This window comes from Otolemur garnettii, unplaced genomic scaffold (genome assembly GCF_000181295.1).
Source record: "Otolemur garnettii isolate 467f Iridium unplaced genomic scaffold, OtoGar3 scaffold00050, whole genome shotgun sequence".
NCBI lineage: Eukaryota > Metazoa > Chordata > Mammalia > Primates > Galagidae > Otolemur > Otolemur garnettii.
In genome coordinates this window covers 11,608,746-11,627,409 of record NW_003852445.1, presented here as the reverse complement: position 1 = coordinate 11,627,409, position 18,664 = coordinate 11,608,746, and the positions used below count along the sequence as shown (strand labels likewise).

At 51.6% G+C, this 18,664-nt stretch overlaps 1 protein-coding gene across 1 annotated transcript in view; it reads right to left on the bottom strand.

Moving 5' to 3' along the window:
- Window positions 1–2,256: 2,256 nt before the first annotated feature.
- Window positions 2,257–18,664, bottom strand: part of DUOX1 (dual oxidase 1) — a 29,733-nt gene continuing 13,325 nt past the window's right edge. The window contains exons 18-33 of the mRNA XM_003791794.1: window positions 16,753–16,978; window positions 16,386–16,479; window positions 15,968–16,143; window positions 14,072–14,141; window positions 13,542–13,667; window positions 12,660–12,838; window positions 12,161–12,391; window positions 11,540–11,639; window positions 11,253–11,302; window positions 9,706–9,833; window positions 5,492–5,645; window positions 4,917–5,149; window positions 4,512–4,670; window positions 3,221–3,376; window positions 2,990–3,118; window positions 2,257–2,379 (exon numbers count right to left, since the gene is read on the bottom strand). Of these exons, the coding sequence (XP_003791842.1) occupies window positions 2,257–2,379; window positions 2,990–3,118; window positions 3,221–3,376; window positions 4,512–4,670; window positions 4,917–5,149; window positions 5,492–5,645; window positions 9,706–9,833; window positions 11,253–11,302; window positions 11,540–11,639; window positions 12,161–12,391; window positions 12,660–12,838; window positions 13,542–13,667; window positions 14,072–14,141; window positions 15,968–16,143; window positions 16,386–16,479; window positions 16,753–16,978 (2,334 nt within the window). The remainder of the gene's footprint in view (window positions 2,380–2,989; window positions 3,119–3,220; window positions 3,377–4,511; window positions 4,671–4,916; window positions 5,150–5,491; window positions 5,646–9,705; window positions 9,834–11,252; window positions 11,303–11,539; window positions 11,640–12,160; window positions 12,392–12,659; window positions 12,839–13,541; window positions 13,668–14,071; window positions 14,142–15,967; window positions 16,144–16,385; window positions 16,480–16,752; window positions 16,979–18,664) is intronic.

Here is an 18,664-nt window from a genome sequence, read left to right as displayed (position 1 = left end):
CTGCTGCGTCCCCACCTCCGGCGCCGCCCCCAGGCTGACGGGGGAGGGAGCGGCGAAACGAGCACAGATTCTGATTATAAATCAGCTCTGGAGCAGACACAGGCCGCCCGTGGAAAGCACTTTCGAAGCATCAAGTTCTTTCTTTGACGAGATGTCAAAACATCCCCCGCTGCTCCCACCCGGGGTAGGGACACCCGAGGCCCGCCGGCGCTGTGGCACCCTTCCCCGCCGCGCCGCTGAGTGCCGCTCCCCTAGAACTCGTCCAATTTCCTGCCAACAGCCATTTGCTAGGAGGAGGGGAGACGCGGAGAGACAAAGAGGCAGTGCGCCAGGCGGGAGGGAGCGGGCCGGCAGTGCCACGCGGAAGCCGCGCGCCCGCGGAGGCGGGAAGGCTGGCGGGGCGGTCCGCGGAATCCTCGCTTGCTTCCTCCGCGGGCCCTGACGGATGCGTCGGTTTCCGGGAAACCTGCGGCCCGGGCTGCCGTGCGCGCCCCCTGGGGGCCGTGCCTCTAACTGCACGCCCGGCGCGCGGGGCCACGCCCGCTTGCGGCCTGGCTACGCCCCTGCTGGTGCCCGTGGCGCGAACTCGCAGGGTAGCTCGGGCTCGCCCTCCTGCTCCCACGCCCTCAGGGGACGGACTGAGGGCCTCTTCCAGGACCTGAAGGTGCAACCTAAGTGTGCTGTGAATGGCAGGACTTGGGAGTTTCTAATCCACTGGCTATTTTCTCGAAATTGAGGGTGTGTGATCTGATAAATGTAGGTATTCTGCGGGGACAATAGAAAGATTCACTTGAAATTAGGCACAGTTTCAGAAATTCTCTCCCACAGGGTTGCCCTGTGGTTCCTGGTTTTGTTTGTTTGGGGGTTGGGGGTGACAGAGTCGCTGTCGCCCCAGGCAAAGTGCTGTGATGTCATAGCATGCAGCAACTTCAAACTCTTGGGCTCAAGCAATCCTCTTGACTCAGCTTCTGGAGTACCTGGGACTACTGAAGTGTGCCACTAGGCCCAGCTAGTTTTTCTATTTTGTTTTTATTTTGTTTTGTTTAGTAGAGATGGGGGGGGGGGTCTGGCTCTTGCTGGGACTGGTTTCGAACTCCTGAGCTCAAGCAATCCACCCACCTCAGCTTCCCAGAGTGTTAGGGTTACATGTGTGAGCCACTGGGCCAGCCTAGGTTACCTTATGTTTAAGTAGACTTGGAGAGCATCCAGCTGTTTTGCAGATTAGGAAACAGGCTCTAAGAGGTTAGGTAATGTGCTCATCTGTCTCCTCACTGCCTGGAAGATCTATGCAGGCACAGGTGCCCCACTGTCCCATTTCTCAGAAAAGGTCTGTTAGGTCCAGCCTCTACCTCCTGGAGCAAGCCAGGTTGCTGTGGCTTCCTACAGGCTCCACCTGTGCCCACCCCCTACTCTCTTCTCTGCCCAGCCCACCTTTGCCAGAACCCCCCTCCTCTAGAGAACCCCAGCCCTTATTCTGCCCCTTCAGCAGGGTTCAGAGCCCTCACACTATGATGCCCTCTATCAGGAAGGGCACCTTTGGACCAGGGAAAGGTCTTCAACTGGGGCACTTAGCTGTGGGCTGGTTCCTTAGTGAATACTGGCAAGCTCAGAGAGGTGTCTGATGAGCTAGGTGTGTGGTTTCCTCTGCTGGCTCCCCACCCTATCCTGGGGCAGAATAAAAAAACCTTGAAGGCAGAAAAGTGATTTGTTTGTAAAGGACTACTGGAGTAAAGGGCTCCAGTAAAGAAATTAATTGTGCTGTTAGCTGAGATGCTGGGCGGGGGGAGGGTTCTGCAAATTGCTTGTCCTAGGTCCAGCCTCTACCTCCTCAAGGCATTTTCCAGCCCTTCTGAAAGTGGGAAGGCCAGAAGAGGAGGAGGTCTGGGAATAGGGAGGGCTCTAAGATGCTAGCATCTGTGCTCCCACTTCATCCTTAGGCTCATAACCCCCTACACATGTGTACACACACACACACACACACACACTACTTGTCAGCTTGTCTTTTATAGATTGGAAGAAGAGGCTGTGCTTTGCCCCTAACCAATAGCTCCTTCACTTCCCAACCTCTACTCCTTAGAGAGTGCCCCCCATTTCTCCAGGCTGAGACATTCTGGACCTGGGGGTTCCTGAGCCCACATATGGTGACTGACCATGGCCACCTGTACCAAGTTTGGGAGGTGGAAAGGGAGACTGATACAGCCAGAAACAAAAAGTACAGCGGTGAGGTGTAGGCCCAAACCTTTCTGGGCAGGGGACCTAGAAGTTCTCATAATGGTGGGAGAAATGAGTCCGGTCCTGTCTGTTGATGACCTGACAGGCCTTTTCCACATTCTTGGTCATGCCAGGGGGGCCACAGCTAAACACCCCAATCTTCCGAACCTGTTGCGGAAGGAAGACAGGAAGGCTGGCTGGTTGTTTGGAGGCAGAGCTAGCTCAGAGTTTACATTAAAGACCAACAGGAGCCTGTGGTGAGGGCTCATTTAGTCCCCCTGAGGAAAGTTTACTTTGTCCCATGCTTGGTGAGGGGCTTGATGTTTATAAGTCTAGCTAGTTTTAGTAAGTCCTAATCAGCATCTTCTAGTAGGGGAAGGGTTAATCAATGTTCAAGATGTGGGACAACCAGTCTTTATGAGGATAGGGGCTAAGCCCAATGTTCTGTGAAGATTAACTCAGTGTCTAGGGGAAAGCTGGCTCAGTATTAATGGTGAGGGTAGTCCTGACTTTATGACAAGGACTAGCTCAATTATTGAGCTCTTCCTTCTGAACAGTGCATCATGGCTCCAGAGGTGACAAGTCCCTATTGCCTGCCTCCTCCCTTAGCACCTTTGGGTGACCCCTACCTATCCTTCATTCTGTCACCTCACCAATCTGCCATAGGATGGGTTTTCATCAGCAGCCAATTCTTTCCCTGATGAGCATGTTTGGAAGCTTTGCTCAGATCCCAAATGATAATGGTGAACAGAACCTTGGGATTTGAGGTGAGACTGACCTGTGGGTGGACCTCCTGCAGGGAGTTGAAGAAGGGCTCAAAGGGAGGTCGACCAAAGTGGGTGACAGAGCGCAGACCCGTGAACAGACTCCGGTTTAGCACCTTCTGGAAGTGCCGCTCACAGATGTACTAGGGGACAGGGATGGGAGAAAGTCCAGCCAGATATAGCCAGGGTCAACTTCCAAGTTCAGATGGTGACCCACCTGCCCTGCCTGGCCAGCCCTGACATACTAGCATAGTGGTCCTGAGGTCGAACTTCTCAGCCAGCTGAGTGATGTAGATGTGCACAGACACCAGGTCCTGGTGGTCATTCTCCTCTACCTCCCTGATGATGTCAGCCAGCCACTCGAACTGCCGCTGGGTCCGCGTCACCCAGATGAAGTAGATCTGGGGACAGGACACACAGCTGGAGCTCAAGACTCATTCAGCTCAGTCTTCCTAGATCCCAGGGATTTCTGTACCACCAGAACTCTTCTGACCTCAGCCAACTCCTGCCCCTCCCCAGACAGCCCAGCAAGATGGAGTGTGTGGGCCACAGTGCCAGGCTCTGAGGCGAGAGATGAAGTTATCCAGGGCACTGAGAAGAGGAAGTGACAGATAGCCCAGGGCTCTGCAAAAGGCAAAAGCTGAGGGTCTATTGAGTAGAAAGCAGCTTTTGCTTGTTGAACCTGTCCTACCACTCCAGTGGGCCCTGCATAGGCTGCCAGGACCTAGAGGCCAAGGGGCATTTCACGGAATAGCCTCAGGCAAGACCTAGCCAGCTGCCTGGGGCAGATGGGAATGGGCTCAAAGGGGTGGGGGGTGGGGTGGAAGCTGTCCTGGGGGGAGCCCTCTCCAGCTTCTGAGAGGGAGAAGCAGGGCTGTCTGGGTTAAGAAGCTGAGGCAGAGGAGAGGAGGGGAGCTGTCACCTCTGAGTGCTGACAGCATGTGGGCTGGGCCTTTGCCCGCTGCATTCCGGCATCCCTGACTCACAGGCCAGGCCCAGAGACGAGCAGGGGCCTGCCACCAGGTCCAAGTTGGGGTGAAGGGGCCCAGTGTGGAGGGGCCTAAGGGCTTGGGCTGTGTTCTTGGTTCAACCTGGCCCATTGGCCCTGCCTTGCCTTCCCCTCCTCTTCCACTTGGGAGCTGAGCCTGTTTCACATGCGCCCCACCCCAAGCATGCCCTTCCCTCTCCCAGCCCAACATGCTCCAAGTACTGGCCTGTAAGAGGAACTGTGTTTCTTTATCTCCCTCTAACCCTGCCTAGAGGGATTCCCAGGAACAAATCCTACATGGAGCACCCCATAACTAAGGGAAGATGTCTTTGTAAACTAGGCAGGAGCCTGGAGGCATCAGCCAACCAATCCTACCCTTCAGTGTCTGGAGATATCCTGACACCTCCCTACCTGCCACCAACCTCGGTTTCAGGTCAACTTGCCCTTGCCCAGATCTGAGAGGCCAGGAACAGAGGCAGGAGAAAGAGACACAGGGGTTATCATGATCAGGAGGAAGGGGCTATGGGCTGTGGAAGAGGGCTACTCACCTTCTTACAGAACACTTGGCAGCTGACTGATGACTTGAAGACCAGGTCTTTCAGGATGGAGGCAAAAGGGGTGACCCCAATGCCCCCTCCCACCAACACTGACACTTCAAATTTATGCCACTCCTGGTGGCCCTCTCCAAATGGTCCATCAAGGTACAGCTGTAGGGAGGGGAATGGGTTTAAGTTAAGCTTGGCCGTCACTATAGATTTGAAGCCAGAAATGAGAGGCAGGGAAAGGCATATAGATTTATGGAGTGGGGAGAGCCAGGTAGAGCTGTGGCATTATCTGGAACAACCAGTCTCCAGATGAAGGGCAGGGCAGAACACAGAAGTCTGGCGCTGCAGAGCCAAAGCCTGCAAAGGGGATGTGGGAACATGTAGCACATGTGGCCTGGGTCTAGGCACCTTTGGGTATTTGGCACATCTGTCACCCATTGGGGGTGAGTAGATCTCCCTGAGGCGAGTGGTCCAGGGCCCTGCTGCCCGGATGTGCAGGCTAAGGGTGTCCTCATGGGGTGCAGAGGTCAGTGTGAAGGGGTGGTACTCAGTGGTCCCCAGAGCCAGACAGGCGATCCGCACCCACTGCCCAGACTTGTACTCAAAGCCCTGAGGCCGCTGGAACCGCAGGTAAGTCACTCCTAGGGAGAAATGGTGGGTGAGAGGCTGCTGCCTTGAACCTAGCAACAATGTGGCCTCCAGAGAGCTCCCCTACCTGCAGCCTCAGCTCTGCTTCTGGAATATGACAAGGGAGGCCTCCCCCACCAGAACCCTGAGAAAGGCTGGGCAACACTGGGGGTATGGTCATTAGGGTAAGGGGAAGCCTGGCCTGGGCTTTCTGTGATGAGAGAGGCTGAGGTCCTCTGGCAAAGGTTCCTCTTACTAGCTTCCTTGTCCCTACTACCTGGTCCAGGTTCTGCCCCTGCCTTATCAGCAACCTCAGTGCCACAAAATTGGTCCCCTGAGAGCCTCCAGGCTGGTACCTGAGGGCAGCAGCTCCGCCTTCACCACACTGATCTCCACCTTCTTTCGGCTCAGGCTCACCAGCTTGTCCCCTCCATAGATGAGTGCTGGGACCAGGAAGAAGATGTGGAAACGTGGCAGCTGAATCAAAGCAAAGCTGCCATGGATGATGAGCTGGATAGAGGAAAGAGTTCAGCTCAGACCCAGTGGTACCCACAACAGGGTATTAGGCCAGCTCAGGCCTTAGACCCCACATCCTTCCCTATTGGTATAGCCAACTAAACCTCACTATGTACCATGCTCCTTCCAGGTTCCCAGACCTCACCACTCCCAACTCCATCCTCCAAAGCATTTCATGAGGAATGAGGCTATATTCCACCTCGGGACACCACCCTAGACCAAGCCACATTGCCTCTCACCTTGACTCATCCAGGAGCTTTCCAGTGGAAGCAGACCTTCCACTGGTCTTACTCTACTGTAATCTCATCTCTTCAAGGCACCAGTGGAACTTTTTAAAGTTCATTTTATCATATCATCCCCAGCTTAAAAATCTCAAGTAACTTTTCCATTCATTGCACCTCAGTGCTGTAGTCTGACCTCTGCCTACTAGCCACCTGCTCCTCTCTGGTCCTCAAGCGTGGCAAGTCCTTTCTGCGTCAAGACCTTTCCACCTGCTGGAACGCCTTCCCCTGTTCTTCTCATGACTAGCTCCATTTCATTTCTCAGGTCTCAGCAGAAACACCACCTCCTCAGGCCCTCCCTCAGTCCTTTCTGTCACCTCTGCCTGTTAATTCCCTTGGAGCACTTGTCATCATCCATAATTATGTGCTTGCTCATTCACTTACAAGTCTCCTGTTGTTTCCCCCAATGGACTGAAGGGGTAGGGATTGTTTGCTACTATCCTCCCAGCTGCTAGCAGTTCCCGCCTGACACATGGTAGGCACTCCCTAACTGTTGGGGAATGGAGTTTCCCTCTTGATCTTCTCCTTTTGGAGGCTAAGAACACCTAACTAGTCCTCTCTTTCTATGAAATAGCTGACAGGTATTGTCCAGCTCCCATCCTTTCCCTGCTAAGTTTGTCTAATTTGGGCAGACATTAGCCCGATTCTTCCCACTTGCTTGCTCCTGAGTCTGGGTAAATCTGGCTTCCACCTTCACCTCTCCTTAGGACTGGCCCCCTGAGGGCTCACCAGCCTCATAAATAGTCAAACTCCGAGGGCTTTCTTCAGACTCTATTCACTCTTTCACTCTTAACAGCCTGCGGCACTAGCGACCACCCCACCTTGGCTGTGTTGCTTTACTGGCTCTCCCTCTTTGCCTCTTAAGCCACTTACTTTCTGTCTCTACTGCTGGCTCCACTCCTTTTTCCACCCCTAGTGATAGGTGTTGCCCAAGACTGCTCTTCTCTTTCTATGCTCTGCCATGTGGGGTGGCCTCTCCACTGAGCCACAGCATGTTCTCCCACCACCTGGTGCCCTGTGGCCATCCACAGCTAGGCCTGTCCCCTCTGCCCCAAGTGTCCATTCCCATTTCTGCACCAGTCCCCATGCCCTTCCTTCTACCTGGATTGCTCTTTAGTTTCCACTCTGCCCTATCAAAGCTTAGCTGCCCTCCCAAAGTCTTGGCCCAAGTCCCATTTTCTCCCTGAAGTCTGCCCTAACCAGTTCAGCCCAAATGAAACTCCCTTCGACGAGCTCCTATAACTTACTGTTTGAAACATTCTGCTCAGCAATTAATCCCATATTGCATGTTCATTTTGATCATTTCATGCATGTGGAACTTAACTCTGCAGCAAATCCTAAATCCCTGAGGGTAGGGGTTAGAGTCTCCTTGTCCACTGCTGGGCCTCACACAGAGCTAGTACATTATAGACCCTTAACAGATATGTGTTTTGTTTTGTTTTCACTCTGTTGCCCTGGGTAGAATGCCGTGGCATCATTATAGCTCACAGCAACCTCAAACTTTTGGACTCAAATGATCCTCTTGCCTTAGCCTCCCAAGTAGCTGGGATGACAGGCACATGCCATCATGCCCTGCTAGTTTTTCTATTTTTAGTAGAGACAGATCTTGCTCTTGCTCAAGCTAGTCTCAAACTCCTGAGCTTAAGCAATCTACCCACCTTGGCCTCCCAGAGTGCTAGGATTACAGGTGTGAGCCATCATACCCAGCCATACTGTGTCAAACTGAACTCTGGTCCTTCTTTCAGGAATGCCTTTCCCCAGCTTAGTGTTCCCAAATTCTTGAAACTTTCCCCACAAGACTAACTTAAATGTTTAAACTTCTCTGAGCTCTTCTCTTAACTGGTTCTGCTATCCCCAAATTCCTCTTTCATTGTGGAGCACACAGCCACCCTCCTGGCTTTCTGAGGACCCAACCAGGCTGAGTACAATGTTAGGGTGACCTCACGCTCCTCTGCTTATACACCCCATTTTGTGTTGGCATTTGTCTTAAAACCACAAAGCTGCAGCAGATTCCTGGTTGGCTGAAGGGCCAGGGTGGTGGGGCAGCCAGCCAGCTCAGCCTCTGCTATGCTAGCCCTGCCCTCTGTAGCCTGGATTGGGAGCCTAGATATCCTTCCCAGGGTCTGCTCTACACTGGGATTCTTATTAACTTCTCTTTCTGTCTGAAGTCAATGGCCACATCTGGGATAAGTGGGAAGGAAGAGAATGCTTTTGCTCTGATCTGCCCTGAGGAATGATACCCCTAAGATGCCAGGCGAGGACTGCCCAGCAGAGTGGGCTGTACCTCTCTGAGCTCCTCACTTTCCCAGTGATACTCACAACCCAGAGCTAAGTCAGAAAGGGCTCTTGGTCTCAGGGAGCCAGGATAGCAACACTTCTGGGTCTCCCACTAAATTCAAAGAAGCCAAACTGGGAAAGAAAAAGAACATTTTTCTCCACCCCCAAAGAAGTAGTAGCCCAGGGCTCCGCCCATTACTGGGAAAGTGAGGAGGGAGGGTAAATTAGCCATAGCTTTCAAAAAAGGGGGAGATTTCTTTGGAAAAAAAAACATCATCAGTTCTAGAAAACATCCTAAGCCAAAGCTGAGTAATCATCTTCAGAAACACGAAATGCTAAGCCACAAACAAGATGAAACAGACCCTCCTACTTCTCAAGAGGACACCAGAGAGGAGGCGGGAGCCAGCCTGACTAAGGCAAAGGTACACCTTTCTTTGTCTCAGGACAAAGGAGATGCCTGTGTAAAGTTCTGCCTGGAAATCAAGAGGGCAGCCATATGGGCTCTGGTCTCCTTGAATGCTGACAGCCAAACTGACATGGCTAAACCTAGGGAACTCCCTGTGTTCATGAGGCCACAACACAAGGACAGTCAGAGTCAGGTTGGGTTGAGAGACCCAAGGGAGGGTGAAGGGAATAGGAGCAGGATGGGAATGAGAAGGAAGGCAGGTGGCAGCCATGGTTAAAAAGAAAGAAATAGGTCAAGTCTTAAAAAGCCATTTTATCAGCAATCCAACTGAAGACATTTTGAACAAGCTCATCTACTGTATAGATAGCAGTTAGCTGGGTGGTGTGGCTAATGCCCCCCAAGATAAGATTGGAACAAAGGGGGCAAAGTACATTTAGGATAAGTTTCCCTAAAAAGGATGATGGTCCTCTGGGTGCAGGCAGTCTACCCAGGAGTCAAAACCAGCCATCCAAGCTCAGCACCTGTGGCTCAAGCAGCTAAGGCACCAGCCACATACACCTGCGCTGGAGGGTTTGAATCCAGCCTAGGCCTGCCAAACAATGACAGCTTCAACCAAAGAATAGCCAGGGGTTGTGGTGGGCGCCTGTAGTCCAAGGTATTTGGGAGGCGGAGGCAAGAGAATTGCCTGAGCCCAGGAATTGGAGGTTGCTGTGAGCTGTGATGCTATGGCACTCTACCCAGGGCAACAGGTTGCGGCTCTGTCTCAAAAAAAACCACCAGCCATCCAAAGCTGGGAAAGATCGGCTGGGCAGAAGTGATGTAGGGGTGTCTGCAAGGATATAGATCAGGCTGGTAGGATGGCTACTGCAAAATCCACACCAGGGAGGCAGTCTCCCAAGTGCTGCATGTTGGGGTCAGACTATAGGAGAGCCCCATACTATAATCCCTATCTTCAAACAGGGTGCCAAGAGGTGAAGAGGATATTCGAAATAGCTAAGGGGATGGAGAAGGAATGTTTCAACCCTCACTGGCTTCCTGGAAACGTTCTGTCCATACCCTGTTGGTCTGACTCACAGCCAGAATTCCTCACCAGGACGTAGAGAAGGATGTAGAGGTGGTGGGTCAGCCAGAAGCCCCGGAAGCTGCGGCGGCGGAAGTGGTGGGAGGCGAAGACATACATGATGGCCAGGACCAGGAGCAGCACAACTCCTGTGAGGCCTGCAAAGTAAACAAGGAGGTGGTGGACAGAGGAGCAGTGAGTTGCAGAGGAACCTGTTGTGAGGCATCTCCCCTCTCCATTCCATTGCCCAAACTGGGTACAAGAAAATCCCAGACTCCCCCTCTGTTTCTCTCCCCCCAGCACTGCTGATCATAGGTACCTTTATTTCAATAGACCCTATTCATCCTTTATAGCCCTTGTCACCATGGTTATTTTTTACCCATATCATCATTTGTTTTGTGTCTGTCACCTTCTCAGGTGACTCTCAGGTCCACAAGAACAGGGACAGGGCTAGGCTAGTTCACCACTAAATCCCAGTGCCTAGTGTGGGGCCTGGAACATGGTGGGCCTTATATAAATGTGTGCTGAATAAATGAACTCACAGAGTATCCACTCTGGGTCGTCTGGGCCAAACACTGGGAATTGTAGGCCCTGCCTTCATGGAGTCAAAACTTGGCTCCTGCACTGCTCCACTTGCCACCACAGAACACAGCATGAGCACTGGCACTCTTAGTGATTGGATGGGGCCACACTGTCCCTGCTATCACCAGAGCACCATAGTACAGCTCAGAGTTGGTGGGATGCCCCTCCTCATCAGGGGATCCCAGGCTGTAGATATACAGGAAGACAGAACTGCAGTCAGGGCAGTATGGGTAGAGAGAATGATCAAGGAGGAGAGAGGCAGAAATTAGGAAGATTAGAGCTCAGCAGTATGAAAAAGCAAAGGTTAAGAAGGGATCTAACCAAAGCCTATAAAGTCCTGAACAGAGAAGAGGGCATCAACACAGGCTTATCCACTAAACCCCAGTGTGCAGGAATTAGCAAGCACCCTCTGAAGTTCAAAGCAGATCGTTTTAGGATTAAAAATAAATAAATAAAAACCCTCTCCTTCACAGAGAGGAGCTAGCATAGAAATTGTGTTACCTCAAGGAGGGAACAGACTGAAAATATAAATAGGTTCAAGAAAAGTTTGAACAAATTCACAGCTAATAGCTCTAAAATAGGTGATTATAGAGAGTTAGGAATATGTCCCTAAATGGCCTTTGTCAAGACATACTACGGGGAGTGGATGACTCTGTCTGGACTGATTAAGATCCCTCCCCCATGCAGCTGGGATACAGTGTTCCTCAAAGCATTCTTCAAAGCTACTGTCATAGTGGTTGGGGCAAGGGGGTCCACTCTCATTACACTGGAAATAGTCCAGAGTAGGACGGGAACCAGCTAAGCTCCTGGGAAGAGGGTGGAATGCAGAAGAGCCTAAGTCTCCTACTGCCCAGGAGTGTCCTCAGGGCCAGAGGGCAGAGCCTGGCTCACTGTGAGAGCTGAGTAAGTGTCTGGGCTGCTGCATGGCAGACAGAATCTAGAGTCTTGAGCTCAGTGTCAGGCCCAGAAATTCACAGAGCAGGGAGGGCTCTCACCTGGAACAGTTTGGAAGAACCACCAGTAATACTTCTGGGGGAACTCAGACCTGTGTTGAAGAAAAAAGCACTCTGAGAGGAGATCTCTGGGACTTCCAGAGAGGACCTTCTAGGGGAGGCACCCCAACCTCGCTACCAATCTCCCCTTATGCTGACTTGGGGTTGGGGTCTCAGGCCAGACACTGTCTGCCTCATAACCTGGAAGGTGACACTCTCTTCTGAGCCAAGGGAGTTTGTTTCTTTCCACATGCAAGGAATCCTTCTACCGTGCACACACACACACTCACCCATCATCGTGGAAGAGGCCGGGGAAGAGGCAGGAGAGGACACTGAGTGGACTGATGGAGAACAGGAACACATTCACCACGTGGCCGGCACTGTGCAAGACTAAGGAAGAGCAGATGGGTGGTGAGCCCAGTGGGGGTGCTCAACTCATTTGGCTCAAGATAGAGGACCCTGGTCAGATGGGGTTCAGGGCCTGAAGAAAGCCTAGGGAGCTGAGCTTCTGACTTCTAATCACTTTCCTGGTCTTCCCCTGTACACACCATCCATAACACAACCATATGGGTCAGAAATTAGACCTTAGAAGTTCATTCTTTGGTTTTTGTCGCAGAGACATATTTCAAAACATAAACACTGGGAAAGATAATATGTTATCTGCAGTCATTCTAGGGTGTTAGTAACTTGTCAGCTATAGGCTGGTGAGGTGCCCTGGCCAGTGTGGGAAGAGGCACTGTTGGGCAGTGCGGGGCTTACTTCACACCATGGCCCTGGTCTGCTGTCTATGGCCTCCTTTTAAGAAGGATATCCAAGACTCATATTAAAGGTAAGTACAGGCGGGGGAGGAGGGGGGAGCCAGCAGGGGGCGGGAGGACACAGAGAGAATCCCCGGGACACCTAGGGCCTGCCTGTGAGGACGATGGCAGTGGAGGCAATGAGGCGATGGAAGTCCACGGCGGCGTCGAAGGGCACGTAGCGGTTGAGGAAGGTCTCTCGCAGGAACGTGATGAGGTTGCGGCACATGGTGAGCAGGATGTAGGAGAACATAAAAGAGATGCTGGCCGCCGTGCCCCGCGACAGGATGATGCCCACGCGGGTGGTGTCTGTGATGCCCATGTGGTGTGCTGCAAAGGCGTAGTCTGCGGAGGGGACCCAGGTGGGCCAGGGAGGATCAGTGCGGGGGTCAAGTACGCGGGACATCTACTGCGGTCCCGGCTGCCGCCACTCACAGCAGGCCTGCCCAGCACAGTCTTCCGTCTGGCAGGCACCTGGTGGCCAGAGCCCACCGTAGGCCGGCCCAGGGCTGTCACTCGTCGAAACCCCGCCCCTGGATGCCCGGCATTCACAATAAGCCAGACCCCGGGACTATGCATATCCCCTGGGCTTACAATAAGCAAAGTCACTCACAGTAGGCCCTTTCCAGGAACAGCCCTCCAGCTATGGCGTAGAACACGGCCACGCAACCTATGTGGCGTCTGTAGTTCTCGACGAAACGCTTGAATTGCTGCACAGTCTGGTGGCGACGGCTGCGTTGAAACTTCTCTCGGTGTGCCTCAGTGAACAGCAGGGGCTGGAAAGACGTCACCCTGGCAGACAGGAAGCCTTAGCCTTGGGCTCCCATCGGACCTAGAGCTAGCAGAGTCCTGCTTCCCAGAGGGGATCCACGGAGTAGCGGGGGAAGGGCACCGCTTCCAAGGAAGGGACATCCAGTGACTCACTAAAGCGGGGTTCAGACCTGAGGGCTGTGCTGCACTTAATAAGCAAACTGTCCGCGCAGGGACGGCCTGCTAAGTGGTCACTTCATCCCCCATTAAATGCATTCCCCAGCGCCCCAGTGTCTGTTCACACTCAGACAGTCCCTCCTCTCTCAGTCGGTAGCTCTAAACTCCCACTGGGAGGGGCAGCGCCTGTGGCTCAAAGGAGTAAGGCTCGGGCCCCACATGCCAGAGGTGGCGGGTTCAAACTCGGCTTCGGCCAAAAAAAAAAAAAAGCAAGATAAATAAATAAATAAAAATAAACTCCCACTGGGCAACCATATCAGCCTTTACTGGAGACTCAAGGGATGCCTCCTCCATGAAGGCGTCTGTGACCTCCCAGGCAGAGGAGACAGTTCCTTGAGTTCTGAAGCTCATTGCTCTTACCACTACTGTAATGTTCATCAGTGGGACACCACACTGTAATTATCATAATCCAGCCTTAGCATGGAGGTGGAAATGTTCCAAATAATAGATGTGTGTATGCCAAAGGAATGGATGAGCTGCCCTGGCTTAAGGGAAAGAGCAGGCTTACTTTTTGCCAAACCTCCGCCGAATCTCCTGGGGAGGGTCTGTGTCCATGGGGCACTGCAGTCTCTGTGGCGTCCACTCAGTCTGGACATCACTGCGGGAGCAGCGGGCTCTCACTCTGGGAGAAGGACTAGGACAGAAAAGGCAAGAGATAGGACCTTGGGATACCACTTGATCCTCTGCAGCCCCTCCCTGGCCTGGCACCAAAACCACTGTGCCAAGGAAGGATCAGAGTTCTTAGAGGGGCCATGAAAGAGTGAGCCATATCTGGTGGCTCAGCCACCAGAGGACACTGTATATGCCTGTATCCTTCAACAGGGCATGTGGCTCAGGCAGTGAGTGAGTGCTGAAATCCAACGGCCTCTCTGCTTGCCCTGGCACAGGGTTTTCTCTGCCTAGAGTAAAGAGGGTATCTTTTTTCTAATTTGTATGAAGGCATTGCATAGGCCAGTGGTGGCCCTGATCCCTGCAGTTTTGGAGAGAAAAATGACAACTCCCTTCCACTCCTTTCAACATTCTCAGATAGGGGATTACCAGATCTTCTCCGGGCTGACGTAGGAGGCTCTCCGGCAGAGGTCCTTGATGACTTCAGGCACTTCCACTCCTGCAACGCAAAGCCGGGCTAGGAAGTCCTCAGAGCCCAGATGCCAAACACCCCCCACCACCTTCCCATGTTCAGAGGCTGTACAGGGTCTCAGCCCAGTGGGTGGTCTGCCTGTGTGTGCCCCAGCTATAGCCCTTACCCCAGTGGAAGCTGGAGTCAGCCATGGTTGGGCAGGGAGAAAGCTTAAAATGAAGTTTTAGCTTCTCTAAGAAGGTATCTACCTTAATTCCCACCCTTGGGACTGAAATCAGGCTTATAGGAGTAGAATTCAGGAACTGTATGTAACCTGCCAGCTAAGCCAATTCTGTCACAAAAACTCTGCTTAAGATCTTTCAGCTTAAAACCTCCAAGATTTAAATATAGACTTTAGGTGGTAGATATATGGGAATCATGCTAAAATTTTTTCTACTTTTGAAAATCTTCATAATAAGATATTACGGGGACCCTCCCAGGAGCCACACCATTGTTTCTGTCTGGACTAAGCACTGAGGGCAGGGCAGGACTGAGGTACAAATCCAGGTTCTTCCAGGAAGCCCAGAAAGATTTCTCCAGATAACTTCCAAGTGCTGAAGCAAGCCTAAAGACAACCCTGGTCTATAGCCAAAGCCAAAAGTAAGTAAGCTGAACTAAAGGAAATCAGAATGTTTTTTAAATAGAGTATAGACACTCTCAAATGGTTCAGCAGACAGCAAATGTGGCAAAATGGTAACAAACAGCAAATCTAGGTGAAAGGTGATGGGATGCTTCTTTGTATTATTCTTGATCCTTTTCTGTAGATTTAAAATCTTTCAAAATAAAATCTGGAGGAAACAATAAAGTACAATAACATTTAAAAGTAAAATAAAACAACACTTAATGTCAACTTTCTACTTAATCCTCAATCCCCAAGCCTGGTCCTACCCTCCATCGCAGGAGCTGGATGTCCCCGGGACTCTGTGGTCTGGGCTCATTTCCAGGCACCTCCCAAGTTGCCTGCTGTCCTGGCTGCCTGGGAAAGGTGAGGTGCGCTGGGCCTCCTCTTTACCAACTCTCCCTACCCCCAGGGGGAAGCTCTGGCCAGAGGCTCACCTGCATCTTGTCTAACTTGCCCCTCTTGGCATTGAGGCCACTTAGCCCACCCCTGCTTATAATCCTGGGAGGGACTGGGTTTGGTCTCAACATGCACCAGTACGAATCTAAGCTGAGAAGATACCATAACAGCTCATAAGAGGCCACAGAGAGACACCCTCCTGGCTCCCCGGCGCCCTTTTCACTCTGAGGCCAGTCCTCACCCACTCAAGTTAGACAGAAGTCAGGCAGGAAGTAGGGAAAAGGAAAACAGTATTGGGTCTTCGTGTACTCAGCAAACATTTACTGAGCACTTAGCCACACACACAGTGACAAAATAATCCAAAAGATGTCACCCCACCACTACAACCAGATGCCCCCTGTTGAGGAGGATACTGTCTTCCTTCTGGCCTAGGCACCAGGCACAGAGGGTTTTGGCAGGGATCCAGGGACAGCTGAGTTCCAGTCTCCATCCCCTCCCCTATCCTAACACTACCCACCCCACCAGCAGGGCTACATTATGACTTTCATAGGCCCTAGGCACATTTGCCTGCTTGGGATCCTGCCTTCATAAAAATAAAAAAATATGTTTTAGAATTATTGCCATAAAGAATACAATTCAGGTTAGATACAAAATTACATATTCATTATTATTATATTCCTTTGTTCTTTTGATTTTAAAAGAAGTGTAAACGTTTCTGTGGGCACCTAAAAGTATGTGGGCATGGTGTCTACTGTGCCTAATGGGTGAGTCAGCCTTGCCCATCCAGCAACCCCACCTTTGACGCAGAGCTGAGTGAAGCGGAGATCTGTGTCATGGTCCCGCAGCATGAAGTGGAAGTCCTCCCACGTCAGCTCCTCCTTGTCCTGGAAGCCTGACTCCCTGAACATAGACTCCACCACCTCAGCCAGCTGGGCCTTGGAGAGGCAGTTGTTGGAGATCTCAATGAAGGACCTGGGATTGGGACAGGGGTGCCATCAGGTTTACTGACCATCCAATAAGCAAGCCTTCAGCACTACATGGAAGGACCCTGAATGGTCAAACCCCAAGCTCCCTACTAATTATAATAGTCTCTGGTTACATGGGTAAGGACAAGGCCCTTGCCCACCTTTATCCTCCTGCTCTCTTCATGTCCCACCTCTTTTCCCAGGCAGTCCCTGCCCTGGCCTACTCTCCTGGCTGTCCCAGAGACCAACCTTAGCATCCTGATGAACTCGTCCTTGGAAATAAGACCATTCCCATCAAAGTCATACATGCGGAACATAAGGCGGGACTTCTCCTCAGGGGAGCCTAGAGGAAGGAGGACTCCATGAGAAGAACCCTTGTCCGAACCCCCAGGCCAGCCAGAAAGGACCTTGCACCCATGTGATGACCCTTTGCTGGACACAGAAAGAGGTCACTTTGCTTCCTGACCCCTGCCTGGACACTCCTAGATGTCTGCCATGTCTGGAGATCTGGCCCCACTCCTTCCCCACTTCCAGCAGGTTAGCCACACTCCAAGCTTCAATTCCCCAGCCCCTGTCCAGCCCCTCCTATCTGGATGATTATTCCCTCCTTCCTCACCTTTCATAAAAACCACCAGGATGTCCAGAAACTCCCGAAATGACAGGTAGCCATTGCCATCCTTGTCAGCGAGAGAGAACATGGACTCCACAAACATGTCCTGGGGCTTGAGGCCCAGGGACTCCGCAAACTCAGTCCTACTCAGCTCACATGTCAAAGCCTCCTGTACCTTCTGGGATGAGTCCAGGGGCAGGGTCCCTGCATCTGCCTGGTTGATGTCCAGCACCTACATTTGGGCAGCAGCAGAAGGAGAAAGAAAAGGAGACAAGGCTTTTGAAGACCAGTTGAACCTTGTAGGAGCCACTTCTGAGATATCTCCTTGGGGCCATGTTTGTTTTCTGGAGTTCTGGCCTTCTGCCTTAGCTGAGTGTATAGGAGCACACCTGGAACTAAGAGGTTCTGGAACTGAGCTCAAGACAACTTAGAAGGTGTGGACCACTCTTTTCCTCCAAGTGCTCAGAGATCCAGAGACATAATAAGGCATATAGGCACAGGGGAAACAGAAGTAGCATGAGAGAGAAGTGGTCTTGTTTCCCTTCCTCAGTCCCTTCCAGGCCAAGTTAAATTCCCTGTGGAGTCCTAGGATACTGCTAAATCTTCATTGTCAATTGACCCTTCATTAATGCCAGTGTAAGTGGGTTCCTCTTACTTAAAGAGCTTTAACTAAGACAAAACTTCAGCTGGGTTGAGGAAAAGCTGAGTTTGGGAAAGAGTTCTCATTACTAGCCATCTCCAGCCCATCCAGGGGCTGCCTCATCATGAGAGGAGAGACCTTGAGGGAAGCAGGTGGGCTTGTCAACTGGGGTGCCTAATCTAAGCCTGGTTATGGTGTCCTGAGGTAAACCTTACAGCCTCAAACAAGATATTTCAGTGGAAAGAGCCTGGGGCTGGAGGCAAGAGACCCAGGTTCATGTCCCAACTCTGCCACCCACTTACTGCATGACCTTAGGCAAGTCTCTTCAGTTGTCTGAGATTCATTTCCTTATCTGCTCTACTTACATCACAGGGTTATTGTGAGATCCAACAAGAGAACTTATGTGGAAAATATTCTGGAGGCTGAAAGCCTTGTGTAAATATGAGGGACTGAGAGCCACCTCCAGGATAGAGCAGCCCCCTCACCTCCCAGCACAGGAAGTCCCGCAACTCTGATGGATCCTGAACTGAGTGCCTAGTCCTGCCTGGGTAGAGGGCAAGGAGTCCCTCTCTTCTTGGACATTCTCAAGTTCAACTTGCAAGAGGAGTAAATGACTTTAAAATCATGTGCCTAGCACAGAGTAAATGTCAATAGATATAGTAGCTTCCCTCATGAATCCTCCCTCCAGCCAGCCAACCCTGCTCCTTCTCCTCAAACATTAATTTTTTGCCCTTTCATGGAGCACCTCTGTTCACTCCTTTCTGTTCTTTTGTATTGAGCCAAAACTTTTCCAACTTTTCCTTGCCAAATCTCACCTCCGTCGTGACCTTACACAAGGCTGAAGGCTCACTACCTTTTCTGAGTTCCTAGACCATTTATATCCTGGGTCATTCTTTCTTGCCCATTATCTTCCTTCCTGTGCAGATCCCATCTTCCCAATGAGGGAACTCCATACTGTTTCTTTTCTCTTCTCTTCTCTTCTCTTCTCTTCTCTTCTCTTCTCTTCTCTTCTCTTCTCTTCTCTCTCTTTCTTCCTTTCCTTTCTTATTTCCTTTCTCTCTCTTTCTTTCCTTTTTTCCTTCTTTCTTCCTTCCTTTCCTTCCCTTCCTTCCTTCCCTTCCTTCCCTTCCTTCCCTCCCTCCCTCCCCCTCTGTCTCTCCTTCCTTCCTTTCCTCCTTTTCCCTTTCTTTCTCCTTCCTTCCTTCCTTCTTTTAGGACACATGGGTGGCACCTGTAGCTCAGTGGATAGGGTGCTGGCCACATACACCAAGGCTGGCA